General features: G+C 33.2%; 1 protein-coding gene across 2 annotated transcripts in view; it reads left to right on the top strand.

Moving 5' to 3' along the window:
- The window catches only part of Scn3a (sodium voltage-gated channel alpha subunit 3), an 82,045-nt gene that overhangs the window by 305 nt on the left and 60,873 nt on the right, over positions 1-20,867 (top strand). The window contains exons 2-9 of one of the 2 annotated variants that reach the window (XM_047544858.1): positions 5,361-5,479; positions 7,720-7,809; positions 11,621-11,749; positions 12,420-12,511; positions 13,352-13,624; positions 13,830-13,893; positions 17,122-17,263; positions 18,202-18,415. In XM_047544858.1, the coding sequence (XP_047400814.1) occupies positions 5,361-5,479; positions 7,720-7,809; positions 11,621-11,749; positions 12,420-12,511; positions 13,352-13,624; positions 13,830-13,893; positions 17,122-17,263; positions 18,202-18,415 (1,123 nt within the window). Of the gene's footprint in view, positions 1-5,360; positions 5,480-7,719; positions 7,810-11,620; positions 11,750-12,235; positions 12,328-12,419; positions 12,512-13,351; positions 13,625-13,829; positions 13,894-17,121; positions 17,264-18,201; positions 18,416-20,867 lie in introns of both variants that reach the window. The other variant, XM_047544859.1, reaches the window with a different exon arrangement.

Below are 20,867 nucleotides of genomic sequence, written 5' to 3'. Positions count from 1 at the left end.
CACTTAACATTAACATCCTTTTCTGGGACTTATATACATAGGACACCCATATTTTTTCTCCTGTAAAAGATTGTATAATACTCTTTAGGGCCACTTACTTCTATGCACAGTATAATAAGCAGAAACATTCATAAGAAATAAATAATTGATTACAGCGAGGAAATATGAATAGATAACCATATCTACAATTCTCAGTAATTGAAAAAAATAATAAAACTTAAATTTGACTCCAACAAAGCTGAATATCTGCTATTACTAACATAGTTAAGCACATAATAGACAACAAAACAGTTGTGCAAAAGAAAAAGAAAAATATAAGTATGGGCCTATGTTGTGCTTCTTACTTTTAAGTTCTTATTTGGCTTGCGGTTTCTAGTGGACGAGAAATAATCATCAACTTAACACCCTCCTATAGGCAGATAATACACGAAGATGCAGTTTCACCTGGACATATATTTTTGTTTTCCATCCGCTAACCTGGAATAGGATTAGGAGTTAATCTTAACCATACCAAGATTCTGATACTATATTCTAGAATACATATATATGCTTAAAATCTTATCCTGAGGGGGAAAAAAATGTCAAAATTAGAAGAAAAATAAAATCCCCAAACTAGAACAAAGAAAATTTTCAAGTTTTCTCCTTCTACACATGATTTAAAGCCACAGTTGTGAATGCTAAATTAACCACACATTTTTGCAAGAATTAGCCAGTTCTGGAGTTAAACCAGGTTGGTGATATTTTATAGGAAATATTAAAAGAACAAATGGAGATGCTAAGCTTTCTACTGGGCATTTTGGCATCTTAAAACCACAATTTGTATATTATCTTCACATGCATAAAAATATTTCAATGTAGAAAATAAGTGTAAATTAATACCAATATGAGTTAGTGACTTATGGCTAAAGGAAGATATTGAACACCTCAATTAGTCAAAGCAGACTCTTTAAAAAGCAATGATTGAGAACATTGCATTCTTTAAGCAATACTCAATTTAAAGTTACAAAATAAATGTTGGCTAAAGGAAATGACAATCATTCAGATGCAGACTAGCCCCATGCTTTCAATAAGTACTTCTCAAACTTGCCAAATAAACACTTCACCTGAGAATCTTATTAATATGCAGATTCTCATTCCACAAGCTGGGGTGGAGCCAGAGAGTCTCCATTTCTTTCTTTCTTTCTTTCTTTTTTTTTTTTTTTTTTGAGATTCTCCATTTCTTACAAACCATCAGGTGATACCCATCCTGTCAGTACATGAACCACACTTATAGCAAGACTTTGAATGTTTTATTTAAGGTCATAAAAACAAATGGGAACAATTAAACAGGTTCTTTCTTTTTGCCTTTTTTAACTAGTTTCACAAAAGGTGGTATTAATTACATATGTATATACTTCTGAAATATTTTTTTCAGCACTGTATTACAGAGTTGATAAAGAAAGTTCTGGAATTTAGTTACTGTATTATTACAAAAGGTGATGACAATGAGGTATGAAACAAAAAAAAATTCTCCTCTGAGAACTATTGATCAAAATTATTTGAAAATATATCTTCAGGAGACAGGGATATTTTTCACTCTGACATGATTAAAAATATTTCCTACTTAAGAGGAAACTGGTCAACTTGGTGGGATCGTGGGAGAAAAATAAGGATAAACATCATCCAAGGGAGACAGATCTCCCTTGGACTGAAAGAGCAAGGCCAGCTCATTATGGAGGGGTTTCCCTGGGCTAGCCTAATGGATGACATAAAGCATTCTACATCATTTGATTAAATCACCTGGTTTTGACTCAAAAATCAGTAAGGAACTTCTGCTCATAATTCGTTTTTCCATAGATCTGCTGAAAGGAAAGAATGTTCTGATTATGCCATTGTAATTATTTTAGTCCATGTGAAAGTAATATATCTCCCTGTAAATAGATTGGCATCTGATTTTATGTGTCAGGCTTTCAAGTTTGGTTGATGTGAGTCTGCCACTAGAAAACAGGATTGTTCTCTTTATGCTGACAAAACCAGTTCTTACTACTTCCATAGCCAGGAACCAGAGTTGGGTCATAATTTATTCCCAGCTGTTGTGACCCTTCCTAGGAGATCTCTAGTCAGGCTCTGTATTATTGGCATCACTCCTGTTATACACAAAGTATTGATAGAGATGAAGATTGAGGTGCTACTAAAGAGAGAGTGATGCATAGAAGGAGCTAATGGAAGAAGCTAACAGAAGAAAGTATAGAATTTAAGATTATGACATGAAGCTATGTTAATTATATGAAATAATGCAATCAAAGAGCATTTTAATAGTATAAAGCATAATGTGACTTCTGCCATTAATAAGTGATATAGTTTGGTACCCAATTTAACCAGATGGATAGCATCACTGTATGTTTTCATGGCATGTAACTTGATCATGGTGATACGATGAGGTTAGTGACAATGATAATAATAGCTAATATTTACTGTATTTATACAGTGTTGAACAATACTTGAGTGTTTTAGCTCACTTAATATTCTGTGCACCATTGAAGTGGTTACTATTGTTAGCCTTAGTTTACAGATGGGGAAGTAAAGCCAAAAAAGGTAAATTAGCTCACCAGGGTCACACTCCGTAAGTGCTCAATACAGGATTCAAATCTGGACAGTCCAGCTCCAGAGCCAGAGCTCCAAATCACTAACTGTATAGAGTATTTATTAATATAGTAAAAGATTTGTTAAAAATTGGTTGTATTGTGTTTTTAAAACTCTAGCATGGTCCTACTCATTGAAATGTAAAGCTTATTCTTGCTTTGAAGTAGCAAAAATTTTAGTGAATTTATAAGCTGTGCATTTGCCTGGGAAAAAGGAGTAAATAGTATTCCAGAGTAGAAAACAACTGGTTTAATATAGTTCCAACTATAGCACTTACCATGTAGTAGCAACATGAACTAATTTTTTCTAAAGGCACATCATTATTTATCACAATTTGGAAAACTGACTTTAAAGTTGGCACTAATCCACCTAATCATCTGTCATTGCCTCAAGTAATTTCCAGTTTGTGTACATAGTTTAATAACATCAGAGCCCCAATTTTCAAATGTTTTTCTTGTAATTCTTACATTATCTAGGACATTGGTATTTTATTCCTAATTTTTTTTTTTTTTTAACTCAAGGTTTTATGTTGGGTTTTGTTCTCCAGAAATGAACTGGGATTATGTTCTTAAGGTCTGCCCTGTTCCAGAACATAAATTTAATAAAGATGCTCTTGGCATGTTAGCCTAATTCCACTAGTACTACACAGGCTAATCCTGCAGGAATAGCAGAGGGTTCCATTTTTAAAAGGGACATTTAATTCCTGCTCACTCTGTTTTTGGAGATATTTCAAAACAAAGTCCTCTTCTCATGTTGCAAGTGAAAATTTTCCTTTTCAGGGAAATTGTTTGGAAAAAAAACATGAATTAATGCACCTTAAATTATAGTGAACTTTTACATGTTACTACTATCATTGAATGCCTAAATCAATCTTGGTTGTTTAACTGTAATATTAGATGATCTAATCCTGTGAAATCAAGACAATCCTTCTATACTTCAAGGGAAGTCTTCCCAAGGTCTGTTGACCCTTGCAGATAATCCTAGTAGTAATCCTGCTAGTAAAGGTTAGTTTACTAGACCTATTCATAGAATTTATGGAGTGCAGTTTATTAAAAATGGTTAGTTAAGTAATGGTTGGCACCACAGTCTTTAAAGAAAAAGGGCAATGAACAGAGAACATGTTTTCCCTGCTCCTTATATTCACAATACAAATATTTCTGCCTACCTGTTCAAACAGAGCATATCATCAGTAAACATGAATACTTAGGATATAGCCCATAGTTAAAGGGTAAAAAACATATTATCAAGTAAATCAATATAGAGAGCAGATATCATAAAAGTGAATAGCATCTTACAGGTTAACCCATATTCAATTAAAACAAGTGTTTAGTTTAAAACCACGCTATTAAATACTGCAGGGAGAAATGGAGAAATAGATTATAGGTTCTTTGTGCTCAATGCTTTACAACTGCTTCTAACCTGGTTGTCCCTAGAATGAAGGCTAAAAGGAAATTGCTATTTGAATTCTGGTTACAAGCAACATGCAAAAGAATGCAAATTTATATACTAAGACTTAGTGGTGAAGGAGGCAATTAAGGAGTGGTCAGAAACAGTGTGATTTATCTGGAACGATGTGAGGAAGGAGGTGAATTTGAAAGCTGAGGACATGCCCAGAGAACAGGGTTTATCAACCCCGAACACATTTGAATCACCCAAGGAAAGTGTCCCAAATACCCACATCTGTGCCATTCTCCAAAACTTTTGATTCAATGGGTCTGAGATGAGACTTAAATATCAGCAATTTAAAAATCTCCCCAGAACATTTTGGCAGGTAAGCTTTTTTAAGAACCACTGGTTTTATAGTGGGTCAGTTTAGGTGGGACCTTACTGTCAAGTCTGTCCTGGAGATGTCTTCCTGAAATGGCAGGGAGTTTGATTACATGACCTCTCAGGATCTGCCTTCCTCTAAGATTCTGTGACACTCATTTTCAGAGTCAGAGGGAGAGTTTGACAGGTTGTGAGTAGGATTGAAGAGTGGATTGAATTGACTGGAGTAGAGATGACTCTTGTAGGAGAAAATAAAAGATGATCCAAGAATGACTTGGTCAGCAGTCGCTGGGCAGCGTAGTTTAAATGCTAGGTTAATAATTATAGCTTTCAGATCATAGAACTTTAGCTGTGGAATGCCCTTCAAAGTGATGTTTTCAGGCTAATTTTCAATGCAGCTGTCCCTTCTCAGTATTAGCTGGGAAGCTGATCCCTTCTCAACTGATATGCAGAATCAGCAAAGCCAGGTAATTCAACCCACTTGAACATTTTTAAAAGAAGAGAACTACTAAAGAGACAATAGGAATCCACCACAAATTTTGGAGTTAAAAGATTTGATTTAATTAAAATATTTAGAAAAAAGAGTGTTTTAATAGCAATGTGTACAGAATAATCTGAAAAGTTACCAAAAACTGGAGACAGATGGCAAGCTTTAAATAGAATTGAAATCTGTAAAGCTACATTATAATTTGCTAAAAAATTTTGTGTAGGATTATCAGTTTGTATCAGCAAGTTGGAACCTTAGAGACAGATTAGATAATAGTAAAGTGTATTTTTATCTATAATTTTATTTTAATTTAGGGAGAAACACCTTACATGTATACTTTACATGTCTATAATGGTTTAAACAAGTAAGTTTGAATAAACAAATCAGGTTTAAAAAAAAAAAGCCAAAACAAGTTCTTGATGTGTATAAACTCTTCAAATAAGCCACATGCCTAACAATTTCTCTCTTATGTTTTCTTTTTCAGACTTTTATAGTATTGAATAAAGGGAAGGCAATTTTCCGATTCAGTGCCACCTCTGCCTTGTATATTTTAACTCCATTAAATCCTGTAAGGAAAATCGCTATTAAGATTTTAGTACACTCATATCCTTTTTATGTGAATTGTTCAAGTGCTATTTCTAACAGAAATTTTTAAAGAAAATGTCTTCTTTCAAAATGCTTATAAAATGTCTTTGAGATTAATAGTAGCATTGTTAGTTTAATTGATTTATTGCCTTTGGCTTTAGCATAAAACTATTTATATTTAAGATTATTATAGAATTATTATTATTATTCTTGAAGTGATTTGAAACCATTATAATGAATGTGTAAATGAACTACATTTGTATAGTAGGTATAAGAGCCAATCTCCTTAAGACTTTTATCAATCTTTTCTTTTTAAATATTTTTTTAGTTGTAGGTGGACACAGTATCTCTATTTTTTTTTTTTTTATGCAGTGCTGAGGATCGAACCCAGTGCCTCGCATGTGCAAAGCAAGCACTTCTACCATTGAACTACAACGCCAGCCCAAGACTTTTATTAATATTAATTAAATAATATATAACCATTGCTAGTCCATTGTGGTTAATATTATTATCTGTTTTACTAAATGTTCAAACTCTTTTGGGGCATGGGCATTGATCCCAGGGGCACTTTACCCCTGAACTACATCCATAGTCCTTTTTTTTTATTTTTCATTTATTTATTTTGTCAAATTCCTTAGGATCCTGCTCTGCTTCTAAGGCCTTGAACTTGTGATTCTCCTGCCTCAGCCTCCCAAGTTACTGGGATTAGAGAACTTTGCCACCTTGCCCTGCTGAATGTTTCAACTTTTGTACCTTAATTGGCTGTGTATATTTAGCACCTGAATCTATTCTCCTCCTTTCCGTCTTTAATTTCTCCTTTAGTAAATATTTATTAAACTTTCATTATATGCTTCTGTATCTGGTTGATATTATATCAAAAAGTTGTTAAAACTATTTGTAGTCTCAGGACTGTAGCTCAGTAGTAGAGTACTTACTGGTATGCATATATACACATGGCCCTGAATTTGATCCCCAACACTATAAAAAAAAATTAAAAAACCTTTTTACAATGTCAGTCAAAAGTATATGTGCCAGGCGCAGTGGCGTATGCCTGTAATTCCAGTGGCTCGGGAGGCTGAGGCAGGAGGCTCTCAAGTTCAAAGCTAGCCCCAGCAAAAGTGAGGCACTAAACAACTCAATGAGACTCTGTTTCTAAATAAAATACAAAATAGGGCTGAGAATGTGGTTCAGTGGTCAAGTGCCCCTGAGTTCAATCCCCAGCACCCCCCACCAAAAAATAAGTATATGTGAAGGGGAAGAATGTATGACTAGGTGTAGATTCCAATAAATATTTAAGAAATGATAAAATAGAAAGGTGATTTGTTTGAGGCATTGTTTAAGAATTGGTATTCTATATAGGCAAATTATATATAAACTAAAAGACCAGCTAACCTAAGAGACACAGCAAATGGGGCTGACAACCTTTTGAAGGGCATTTGAATTCTCTTCTTCTATGGGTTGATATTGGAAAGTAAATTATATTTTTAAAATATCACATATTTATCTCAAAATAATCATAGGCTTCTTACAGTGAAGTTGGTATTGAGATACCAAGAAAAATGATTACAGCTAATTCTTCACAATACTTCTTATCTGATTTGGAATGATGTGGACCAGATGCAGGAGAATAGCTAGATGACCTCTGGGTTTCCCTACAGCTTAAAGTGAAAACCAAAACCTTAGCAAATAATATTACCATATCAGCACAAAACTTTATTATGTTATAAATTATAAAGGAATGAGTTACATTTCTACAAGGAGTATCTCCCTACAGTAGAGGTCTCAAAGTGATCTTTGAATATATTGGTCTATATTTCCTAGGCTTTGTATATTGCATTCATTAACCTGTAAATTTATGGAAAATTTTAATCATACTTGAAGTGCAATGCTTCCACTTATATCATACTATAAACTTAAAGAAGGGTGAGTTGCCCTTCTACTGCAATTTTACAAAACTGATTCGAATGAAAAATATTTCCCATTTGCTTCAAATATTAAATTCAGTTTTGTAAGTAAATGATGAAAAATTTCAAAAAGAATAGACCAAGACCATGTGACAGGCTTTGAACTTTATTATTATTTTTATAATTATCTTAATGCTAATAAGTAAAATGATTTCCCAGTTACCTTGTGTTGATAAATTCTGGTGTATGTGTGAGTGTGTGTGTGTGTGTGTGTGTGTGTGTGTGTGTGTGTTTTGGATCATTTTTAAATAACCATGAAAACAAACTAACAATTATTCCTTAACTATAATCTACCTTATTCAGCATGCTTATCATGTGCACTATTTTGACCAACTGTGTATTCATGACCTTGAGCAACCCTCCAGATTGGACAAAGAATGTAGAGTAAGTAGGAATAACTTCTTGGAATGAGAAATGTACACATGTATTCTTTAGCAATCTCTTTGTGGTTATCATCTGACTTAACATTTCCACTTTTTTAAGTGAGACTAAATACTTCTAAGAAAAGTTATTTTCATAACATAAAAGAAGATAAGGGAGGTTCTTTGGGGGAGTTTTTCTTCTTTGAGTTAAGTTTTTTTTTTCCAACAAATTCATGATAGTATCTGTTTAAGAGAGGTTATCAATTAGCATCCATTTGATAGGAAACTAAATCAATCATTTAGCCTTACAGTTAAGAATCATTGTTACACATTATAAATATAGTACAATGATCACCTGAGTAATTTGATGAATTATTTTACATTAGTATATTGCCATTATTGTTATATTCTGGTTAAACAGATACAGGTGTCTGACTCTTTATTATTTTATCAGGCATTTTGATTATATATTTTATTTTTATATCTGGGTGTTTGAGTAACTTAGACATTTTATGTGGCTAAGTTATATGTAGATATGCTGGTTATTTAGACCAGAGCATTTGTGCTAAAACCCCATAGATGTGTTTGGTAAAAGAAATTAAATGTATCCTGAAAAAGCACTCCAAAAGTAGCAGAGTTTCAAGGGAAATATACTTAAAGGCAAATGACTGAAAACTTTAATAAAAAGCAATGACAACACTTGCTCAGTTTTCCTCCTAACATTTGCATCCAAAATCTCAGCCGCTGGGGTCCTTAGCAACCATATCCTTTCTCCCTTTGAGACAGAGACCCAGGGTACATCTATTTTAACATTTGTGAAAACATTTGATTCAGTATTTTAACAGAATCAATAGGAAAAGCCTAAGCCCAGTATTTATTGAGGCCCCTAAACCAGCCTTTACAAGCACTAAATGAAACACTTCTATTGATCTCTCACTTTAAGGTACTTTTTATTTCTAGAGATTTTCTATTTAAATTTGAGGGGAAAAAAATGTTCCTCATTGTTTCAAAACATTAATATGAAGTAACACAATTTCTGTATCATAACATTATCCCTTGTCAGTCATATATGAGATCATTTGTATCAAAGAAGTATTCTTTTTAGTGAAATGGAAGGTATTTAGGTCATACAGATTATTTATGTATAGTTTAATACAATGGCCAGGTATCTGATTTATTAAGTGAAAATTTTTAATATGTTCTCTTTATTTTTATATTTTTAAAGTAATGTTGGATGGGAAATAAGATATTGAAGCAAACACTATCTTTTTTTATTTCTAACCATTTTTGAAGATATCTATGAGGATTTAATGTTCTACTCTAAATCACTGGTTTTCTGTAATTTAACATGTTGAAAATTTTTAAAATATAGTAGTTTGAAGATGCTTTGTAGAAGTTCTTATCATAAAGAATCCAATTCTTTTGTTGAGGCAGGCCATTTAACAGAACTCTCAGTTACCATTTATGATTTTGGAGTTAACAAAATAGACATAACTATATAAAACTTTTCTATGTGCTTTCAAAGAAGAAATTATTTAAGCATTTAAACATATATAAGTGTCATTTATTTATATTAAATTAATGAAAAATAGGTAAAGATGATGTTTGAACATATATGTTGCCTTTTAACAGAACAGTATTAACTTAGAGACATTATACCCATTATGAAATAATTGACTTTACAGAAGTTTTGACATAGATTTTTCAGTTAGAAAACTTTGTGCAGGTTTTCTGATCAATTATCTTGAGTAACTTGATAGCAAGGCGTCAGGAAAATAAGCAAAATAGTAATGGTCACTGCGAAAACAAACAAAAACCTAGAGTCCAATGAGAGGAGAAGATAATTCAATTCTGAGATGAAAACAGAAGTCATTGAAATCAGATAGGTATAAAGATAAAACATACCCAAAATAGCCTCAGGATACTATAGTATAGTGAGGAGAGTATTATGCAAGGCAGGGTCCTGTTATATACCCCATAATCACAGAAGGAAAAGAAAAAAAAAAAAAAACCCTATCACATGGATGGAAGAGACAACAAGATCAGGAGCCTAGTGGAGGCTGAGCCAAGAAAGATCCAGGTCTCCTGATTCCTACATACCTGTCCAGTCTAGTTGGTTAATAAGCACTTCTGAATACCTGTCCTGTGTAAAGTTCTTTCTCAAAGTTAAGTTCTAAGACTCTTCCATGCACTACCTACTCTAAATGTTCTCATATTTTCTTATATTTCCCAAAACAAGAGTAGAAGTGTAAACTAATCTCTCTCACTCCTAGTCACTTCATAAATTGCCTAAGCATAGATAAGGGCATTAACCCCTAACATGACAAATAGGACATGCATGTAAGGTGTCTCTAAGTCCTTTTAAAAGGCCAGTTATCCCTCCAAATGGAAATGTCATAGTGATTACATTCAGTACACAAAGATCCAAACTAAGGTGCAAGTACACATAAGGTTGGGATTGTCAAATACATTTCTTCCTAGTAGTCAGTCACTTAATAATTAAGCAAAGATGGGAATTATACTTATTGCTCCTGAAACAATTGAGTTGTCAGGGAAAATGGAGGAGAATATACTTAGGAAAATAAGATGTGAAGCTTTTTACATACATTTTTCTCTGGTTTCTTTGTTCCCTCATATGAGAGAACTTTCTGCAGAAGACATTTTATAGATACCTATCCTAACATTCTTCACATATATCACACCAGTAGACTGGAAGGTACAATGAATTTTAATAAGAGTAAATCAAATCTTTGTGACTCGGGTAAAGTATTCTTAAAAATAGACTTAGATTGGACTTTTAAAGAACACAGTGTTTACAAACTAGTACTCTCAACTATTTCTGGAAGAAACAGAAACAAAAATAACTTCACTGTCAATGCTCAAAGGAAAAATGAACTACATTGGACAGCAAACAAAAGTCTTCCATCATTTTGGAGGCTAAAATTGGAATTTAAGCAAGGATTAAAAAATTTGGCCCAGTGAATTGAAGAGAGATAGTAGCTGATGAAAAGTTAAAGAATTTTATTTATCTGTGAATTTTGGTAACTGTGTAAATACAGACACACACAACATACTAGAGAACTGAATTATTTCTTGTGACTATGAATATATATATATATGTATGTATTCACAAATACATATGGAGAGAGAGAAAGAGACAGGAGAGATGGGCAGTTTTATGACTTTATTCCAGACCCTTTAGTGACAAAAAATGCAGTATATTTTCCATATAAGACATGTAAAATAAACCTAAAATGAATCTAATCATTAAGATTAATCATTAATCATTAATCATTTTTGTACAAGTGAATCCAAGCTATGTTGCCTGTGGGGTTCTACTGTCCAATGAAGAAGCCACCAGCTTCATGTTGCTATTGAATTTGGTAAATTTAACCTCTGAAATGATAATATTTGGGATACATTGATGTACACAAAATATAACATGGAAATTAATTCCACTTGCTCCTTCTCACTTTGTTATTTGGCTACCGGGAAGTGGCACATTACTTTATGACTTAGGTTGTATTTCTGTTGGACATTGCTGCTCAAGAGGATCAAGTTTAGTGATTATCCACAAAATATGTGAAATTATTTTTCTAAGATCCAAATAGTATAACAAAAACATATTCCTGAAGAACATATTCTCTCTTTACTTTAATCTTTTACTTAGCCTTATAAGACTAAGTAAACTACAAGATTCTTTGATATAGAAATAAGGATCAAAAGTTCAATGAATTGAAAAAAACACACACAAAAGGATTTCACATACTTGAAAATACGTATTTTAACAGTTCAAATTAAATTATTAATTTTGGTTTGGATGCTTTTCCTAGGTACACATTCACTGGGATCTATACCTTTGAGTCATTTATAAAAATCTTGGCAAGAGGATTTTGCTTGGAAGATTTTACATTCCTTCGTGATCCATGGAACTGGCTGGATTTCAGTGTCATTGTGATGGCGTGAGTAATTTTTAAAATTTGTTAATTTCAATATAATGGTAATAGTTACAGCATAAACTAGGATATTGAGACATAGCATAAATGTAGAGTTTCCACATTAGTTGAGTTAGCTATATGCCTCGTGTATTTTGAGAATACATATTGCAAGGTAAATAGATCTAGTAAATGAGCAATAAATGGAATTACTTTCATGTCACAGTGTTTATCTTCATCAAAATGAAGTTATTCATTGACTAAAATTTAATAGGAACAACTGTACTTTGATTGGTTTTGCAAACAGAAGTATCCATATTAGTGAAACCTACATGGAAATAAAGTAACAATTTTTTTTTTTCTTTAAAGGCACCTTTCAGCATATGGCACCCTGAGGTCTTTGACAATTCTGTTTGTTTAACTCAAGGGGCTATATATGCCAAATCCAGCATTAATTATTTATTTAGTATGACATTTTCCAAAACTATCAGTAACTCTGATTTAATTCTACAGGTATGTAACAGAATTTGTAAGCCTAGGCAATGTTTCAGCTCTTCGAACTTTCAGAGTCTTGCGAGCTCTGAAAACTATTTCTGTAATTCCAGGTAAGAAGAAACTGGTGTAAGGTGATAGGCCCCTTATATCTCCAACTTTTCTTGTGTGTTATTGTGTTTGTGTGTGAACTCCCCTATTACAGATATGTGACAGAGTTTGTGGACCTGGGCAATGTCTCAGCATTGAGAACATTCAGAGTTCTCCGAGCATTGAAAACTATTTCAGTGATTCCAGGTGAGAGCTAGGTTAAACACCGAGGCTGACTTTAAATACACTATAATAATATTGAGGTTGATATCAATGTATACAATTAACCTTCTTACTTATTGTTCTTTTTTGTCACATTAAAGAACGTTAAATAATGTTTTGATGTCAGTTTAGTTCCTCAAATTTTAGAAATTTCTGCTTCTTTGTAAAGTCAGCCTTTGAGTTTAACAGAAAATTGCATGAGACATCTATTAAAAAAAATACTGGTTTTGCACACTCTCTCTTCCCCCCTCTCTCTTCTCTCTCTTGCATATGATGCAAAGTTTTGTCTCTTGCATTCTGATGAAGCTTTGCTACCATGGCTTTACTGATTTGTATTTTACCATTCACAGCAGATCTATTTCAAAAATAGATCTTCTTTTATAAAGGAGAAAAGATTATATGGAAAAGCATGCCCATAGCATGGGATTTCTATATCTTAAAATTCTTTTCTCCTCCAAATCACTGCTACTTGGAGGCTAATGTACAGAATGGGATGGAGGGAACCAGCCTCATGAAACACAGAATCTGAAAAGAGAAACAACTGAAACTTGGTCTTTTACTTTTTTATGGCAGCACATAAAACTGCACAAGCAAAACTTCCTGCCTAGATATTCAAACTTTGATTTTGAACCTCCAGAAAGCACACTGTTCATATAGAAAGTCTGCTCTTCATCTACTTTTTAGATCATCAGGCTGTCCATAAAGCTTTGGTGTGTACATGGCCAAACAATATTTTGTGGGGAAATAAGAATGTGTGCAACTTATGAGAAGAAATCATGGTTTATGACTCTCTTCCTCAGTTGACACATAGTTATTTCTCCTCAGGTTTGAAGACCATCGTGGGGGCCCTGATCCAGTCGGTGAAGAAGCTCTCAGATGTCATGATTCTGACCGTATTCTGTCTGAGCGTGTTTGCTCTAATTGGGCTGCAGCTGTTCATGGGCAACCTGAGGAATAAATGTTTGCAATGGCCCCCAAGTGATTCTGCCTTTGAAACCAACACCACTTCCTACTTCAATGGCACAATGGATTCAAATGGGACATTTGTTAATGTAACAATGAGTACATTTAATTGGAAGGATTACATTGGAGATGACAGTAAGAAGTATTACCGCATATGTTAACCTTAGTGTCGCTGAGTGAGTTTGCAACTGTAGACAGTTGAGAGTGTGTGAAGCTACCTTTGTAAACACATTTTATTGATGAGCATGTTGAAAAGAACTGAAACAATCAAATTTGGGGATTTTATTTAGTGTGAATATGACTGATATGAAATGAAAGAGTTTATTCTTCATATTAACAGGTCACTTTTATGTTTTGGATGGACAAAAAGACCCTTTACTCTGTGGAAATGGCTCAGATGCAGGGTAAGGAATATGATTTTTTTTAAATATGTAGGCTCTTGTAAAAAGAAAGAAATTTGAAAAAATAGAAAATGAAAGTTCAGAAAAAATACACAAGTATACTTACATATAAATAATAAAAGCATGACTGAGTACCTAGCAAAGGTCTTGTCTGACTTACTGAATTACCATTGGCCCTAAACTCACAGCATTTGAAAAATGTTTTCCCCGGAATTTATACTCAGAATGTACCTAAAGTATTGCTCTAATGAGTGAAGGCCCACAGTTTTTTCTATAAACCCATTGGGGTTGTTTAGGAAGAAGAGGGAGGGAACACACCGTGGGCATATTTTTGTTGATGTGAGTTTGTATTGGTGATACCAATAGTAAGTGACTTACAGGCCATAAAACTGAAACATACTTTAAGGCATCTTAGAAAATAGAAAGTTGATGTGAGCATAAAAATCTAAGAGCATCAGTGGAAATACATATTAGTCTTATAGATAGAGTTTTGGAGAATTTTTTTCCTGATAGCTTTACTACATAAATATAGTCAATAAGAGTACAGGTTCTAGAGTTCAAATTCTAACCCCACAGTCTGCAAGCTCTTTAAAGTTGGAAGTGTACTAAACTCTTAGTACTTCAGTTTATACATCTCTAGGAAAAATAATACAGCCCCCTCTTAAGGTTGTTGTGATGAATAATTAATGTACATAAAGCATTTGTACTAGAACAGGCTCTATCACAAGCACTGTAATTTATAATATCATAAGCTTATAATAGGATTGTAACTAATGCTATTATTTATTATTATGGTTAACTTAAAATGCTAGATAAATGTTTGGATAAGGTTGGTTAATGCATATTTTATTCCTATGAAAACATAATAATCACTTCTCTTTAATGAGTACCTTATGGGTTAAGAAATTTGTGTGGTAAAACTGATTTAAATGTCACTCTATTTAAATGTCAAAATTCTAATGATATCTACCCAGTTTCAAGACTTCCTACAATGTCACAGTAATAAAAATAGCATGCTATTGGTGAAAGAACTGGTATATAGATCAATGAAACAGAAACAAAACATCAAAAATAGACAAGTACAAATATAGTCAACTAATTTTTTTACAAAGAAGCAAGCAAATGTAATTAAATGGAATAAACAAAATATTTTCAACAAAAGATGCTAGAACAATTAGAAATATTCAAAGAAACAAAACTAGAACAGAAAATATATCCACAACAAAATTTACTCAAAAGAGATCATACACCTAAATGTAAAATGTAAAACTTCTTTAGGAAAATATAGGAGAATCTATATAACCTTAAGTTTTGTTTATTAAATACATAATCAATTAGTATAGTCCATGAAAGAAAAAAGTGGTAAGTCGACCTTATTAAAGTTAGCGTCTTCTGTTCTACGGACACATCCTTAAGAAAATGAGGACATAAAGCACATAATAGAAGAAACTATTTGCAAAATCCAAATCTGATAAAGGACTTACACTCTAGAGGATAAAGTCATTTCTCATGGTGGTATGGACTAATAATCCTGAAACTACTATGCATGTGTGCTGATATAGAACAATTAAGCAAATGGATAGTAGATAGTGGGAGGCAGATTTCTCACCCTAGCAGTGACAAGTTTCAAATAAGCAAAGGGAGGAGTCTAGAATGATCCTGTGGTAATGGATTTGAGTTGGAGACATGAGTATGACCTCAAATTCAGTTTAATCTCAACACAAATGGTTACATACAGAAATGTTTATGTGTGTATGTATGTGTGTACATCACGTTAGCATATATGTGACCTCGTTCTGTCAGGTGAGAAGCACTAGAAGCAAAGATAGATGACTTAGTAGCAACAAACACCCAGCTGACATCTGACCTTGGTTTCTAATACCATGCTCCAATAAAAGGAACTGGGAATACTTGGAGAAATGATTGATTGAAGAACTGGTGTGGAAAATAAAAAAGATGAACCTATACCACCTTGTAAGTTCAGAAAGAACAAAAGTGCTAAGAAACAAATAAATATAAACAAAATATGCAAACATGGGGTATGTCAAACTAAAACAAGTATCAAGTAAAAAAGTTTATAATAACCAAAGATGGAAAAATTGAGCAAGCAAATATTATTAAATTTTAATTCAAAGTACAAAATGAATATCCACCAACTGATGTGAATAAGTGATCAAATAAATAAATAAGGGATAATGAACAAATATCCCATGCAGAATTCCAAATAAATTTTATGCATATTCTGCCTTTGAAGAGATCATAACTATGCATTCCTTAAGTGTGGGCTGCACATTCTGATTTTATTCCAAAGACTGCAGTATGAAAGAGGAAGAAAAAAGTAGATTTACAGTAAAAAAAAATCTACAAACACTACATCTAGTAAGGTGATGAACATTATCAACAATGATAAATCATATTAATTCAGTACATGCTTTTAGCATGATAAGAGGATAATAGTACTTTAACTCTGTATTTTTCCACCCCCAAATCAATAACTCCCAAATAACAATGAAATAAACATAAGATAAATCCTAACTTAAGAACGGTCTACAAAATACCTGACTTGTGATCAAAACTGTCAAGGTCACCGGAGAAAAGGAAAGTCCGAAAAACTAACACAACCAAGAGAAGCCTAAAAAGACATGATGATTAAATGTTTGCGCATCCTGGAACAGAAAAAAGATGTCTGGGAAATATTGATAAAGTATAGACTTCAGTTAATAATAAAGTATCAATATTAGAAACTGGGCATGGGGGATGTGGGAGGTCTGTACTATCTTCATAATTTTCCTGTGAAAATAAAATTGTTCTAAAACATAAATTTTATTTTAGATAATTTTACAGAATTGACTAATTGAAATAGCTCATTAAGTAAATAGTTTTCTCACCCTTTGCCTGTTTTCTGACTTTTAGCTTTTAATTATTAGTTCTTGCCATTTTGTAAAGTGAAGAAGTATGATAGTGTCAGAGGTAAAGATCTGGGGTAGCTACCTCTCTGCTGTCCTAAATGTCTGTAGATATGGTTCACTCATGCCTAATTTTCTTCTGGTTTTCCTAATAAGCTTTATTTGATGAGTTTCCCTGTGAGCAGTCACCTAAGCATTCTAAAAATGAAGGCAAAAAATAATTCATTGTAAATAATGCTGGGTTATGACAATTCCTACAAATCAAGATGAATTGTACTTGATATAATTTCTATACTGACCTCACTATCAACTCTCTTTTTTACAGCCAGTGTCCAGAAGGATACATCTGTGTGAAGGCTGGCAGGAACCCCAACTATGGCTACACAAGCTTCGACACCTTCAGCTGGGCCTTCTTGTCCTTATTCCGTCTGATGACTCAAGACTACTGGGAGAATCTTTATCAGTTGGTAAGATCCAAATTAACGTGAATAGGATTTGTTTTTCTGAACATACATAAAATGGTAAGTTTGGATATTTGTTTAGAATACTCTGGAATACAGAGTAGGGTATGGTATAAAGTAAGTGTGCACAGAATCCTCACTGCTCAGTCAGTTACATAGATGGAGAGCTGCTTATATGAAAGGCATTCTGAAAAAAAAAAAAATAACAGAATGAATCAAACACCATTACCATATGTAAATATATGATTACACAAATGGTATGCCTCTACTTTATGTACAGAGAAACAAGATGTACCCCATTTATTTACAATAAAAAAAAGAAATTAAAACTTGTGACTAGCTCCCAGGTGTGCTCTGAGTTCAGCAATATTAAAATATGAAATGTTGACAAAAAAGAAAAGAAAGAAGAAAGGCATTCTGCTAAGGGCTGTGGCAAAAGCAAAGAATGCTCATGACTTTGAGTTTATAACCTCATTGTGGAGATTGGAAACAGCATGTGAAAGGATTTTAAAAGGTCAATTATATAAAAATTTCAAATTAAAGCTATAATTAATTGAGGCTAGAAGAGGAGGAAAGAAAGGTGTCTCCTCCAGAAAATGTAGTTGGGTGAGGAACCCAACTGAAAGAAATGAAAGACCCAATGCTCTCAGTTATACTACCACTCTCCATTATTCACCCTTCATTTTAGTGTTACTCAAATATATACCCAAGATGCACTAATGTGAAATGTATTTATAGCAAATGCACTACAGTCAAACCTCTGATAATTTGATTATTATTTGTGTATACATGTGTGCTTGTGTATTTTTAACACAAAAGAAAATTGATCAAAATAAATTAAATATTAAAATGCATTCATCTCTTTATTTCTAACTGTGATGATTAGATGTTTATTTGGGGACACTTTTCTGAAATACCAATAAATTATCTCTCTTCTGTCCTAGACATTACGTGCTGCTGGAAAAACATACATGATATTTTTTGTCCTGGTGATTTTCTTGGGTTCTTTTTACCTGGTAAACTTGATCCTGGCTGTGGTGGCCATGGCCTATGAGGAACAGAATCAGGCCACACTGGAAGAAGCAGAACAGAAGGAAGCAGAATTTCAGCAGATGCTTGAACAGCTTAAAAAACAACAGGAAGAAGCTCAGGTACAGAGTGATTAATAAGTAAAGCTTTTTTATTGTTTTAGTTATTTAGAAGGAATATTATTGTATCATAGGGGTTAAATTGGAGCTGGCTTCTAATTTTATGCATAGAAACTACTGTTAGGAAAGAGAAGATTATTCAAACCTAAAATTGTTTCTGAATTTGGAGCCTAAGAGCATTTTCGACACTATATACATCACCAAGAACTTAACTAGTAGGTAGGTAAGGCATTAGGGATAAAGTGTACTATGTAACTAGGGATAAAGCTCTATGGAAACTGAGGGAAGAATCTAATTTTTAGTTTAATTTGAAAATGAAGTAAAACTGGCATTTCCCACTATTACTGTTTTACCTCTAATTTTCCCATTTTCTTCTGAAGTTAATTTTTTAATATTAAGGAGATGACATTATGTATACCAATACTTAACCATTCTTTGTGATTTCTTTATTGCAAAAGATGTTTGCTACAGTCCATATCAAGATATTAGGAAGGCATCTGAAATTAGATACTAACTTCAGATTGTTATTAGTATTAAAGTTTATTTGGTTAGAGATTTTTGTTTCTTGGGTGCTAGATACTTTTATATTCCTATCAAAATTCTTGACCCTTGTTTTGGGACTTAGTTACACCATTCATAAACAGTTTGATACTTTTGCATCTTCTCACATTTGAAGATTTGCTAGATAGGACGAGTAGCATTTAATCTAAGGTTGATTATTCAACACGACTGAGGGAAGCCATTTCCAAATACTCTACCCAATGACCCATTTAAAATGAAGTGTTTACTAGTGTAGCTGGTAGGAACAGGCAGGTCCCATTCTCACTCTATGTGCGTGGTAGGTGGCATTCCCTGTAATCCTTAGTGGTAGGTGGCATTCCCTGTAATCCTTAGCCTTCAGAAGCTGCCTAATACACATGCATTGATGAATATTTTTCTCAGTACTCATGAGGGACCTGAGAAGAGCTCCAGAGTTCTCTGTCCAGTCCCTTCCTTTAGGATGCCTGTCCTGTGAACTATAGCCACTTTAGTGTCCTTGGACTACTAGTTCTGTCTCCTCCACTCATGGAGTCTGCAGATACTCCTTCCTTGTCCAGTTGTCTGGAAGTACAAGGCCTTAGGTTAGAAACTCACAGAACTTGGCGACTGGCTTTCACATTTCCCACCATCTTAGAGTCTCCAGCCTGGATGTCCAGTCTTCAGAGTCATCATTTTATGTATTTCTTCTGTATAACTCGCTGTTTCAGTAGAGAAAGCTGTTCTGACCTTTGTAACTCTACCTGGGCCAAAAGGAGGAGTCCAAATAATATTTTTATATACTGACTTTTTAGAAAATTTTTTTGCTGGATGAATGAATTTAGATCTTTAAATGGCAGTATGTAAAGTTTAAATTTTTAACAATTATGAATTACTTTGAAGATTCATAGCATTGGGTTTTTTTTTGTTTTTTTGTTTTTTTTTTTTTTTTTGAGACATTTTGGTAAAACGGATTTGGCAGTGAGCAGCTTAGCTAATTCCTGACCTCAACCATGGGTTTAGCACCTGCTAAACTCAATTCAGGCTTTTCTATTTGCATCTTACCTTTGAGTAAAAAGTTGCAATATGATTATACTCTATTGATTTTAGAAGGAAACTATGGACAAATTTGAAATATTTAATAACCTCATGCTTTCCAGAAAGTTCTATTCATAGTTGAATTTTTTAAAGAGTTTTATTTCATCTTACTATCAGTAAAAGGCATTTGTAAGATAGCAAAATAATTATTTAGAGAGTAAAGACTTTTCTTATTTCCAAGTTTTAAATAAATGTTATAAGAAATAATACTTATACATTGCATGTAATCATATTTTAAAGTATTAAATTATCATTTAAAAATACAGACAAGTTCATGTGCTTAAAAATGCTAAACAGAAAACAGTACAAAAAGAGTAGGCTTATTCTAAAATGGAGCCACTTTAATGTAAAATATGACATCAGTTAAAAAGAGTATCATCTTTTTTAATTTCGAAATAAAAGTTCACTGTCAAATAGAATTTTAAAGAACCCAATTATCTATATTAAACTTTAGTCAGCAAAACTACATTAATTCTATGTATTTAATAATCATTTATTAGATTCCAGTGACCAAATCTTGATTTGACTCAGCTTTTCCTTTAGAACATTTAAGTTGATCCCAGGAAAAATGTTTTAATATTTATTGGGATAGCACAGTAAGAAATCAATTTTAGTTCCTTATTGATAACACAGGTCACAATGACTGGTGGACAGCCAGTGTTGAAACTAGAGGAGGGAGTTAGAAGCAAAACTAGTGCTGGAGGGAAGAGGGAGCTAGAAAGACTTAGTGCACTCCTGGAATTAATCATACTGCAATGTAGTCTAAATCTTGCTCACCACCTCTGACTCTTCAGTACTGACTCCCTAGCTAATGACTTCACGAAGTCTAGCATCACTTCCATTTTATT

Source organism: Sciurus carolinensis, chromosome 3 (genome assembly GCF_902686445.1).
Source record: "Sciurus carolinensis chromosome 3, mSciCar1.2, whole genome shotgun sequence".
In the NCBI taxonomy this organism is placed as follows: Eukaryota; Metazoa; Chordata; class Mammalia; order Rodentia; family Sciuridae; genus Sciurus; species Sciurus carolinensis.
The sequence above is the reverse complement of the archived record's forward strand: the minus strand, read 5'-3'. Positions and strand labels throughout refer to the sequence as shown.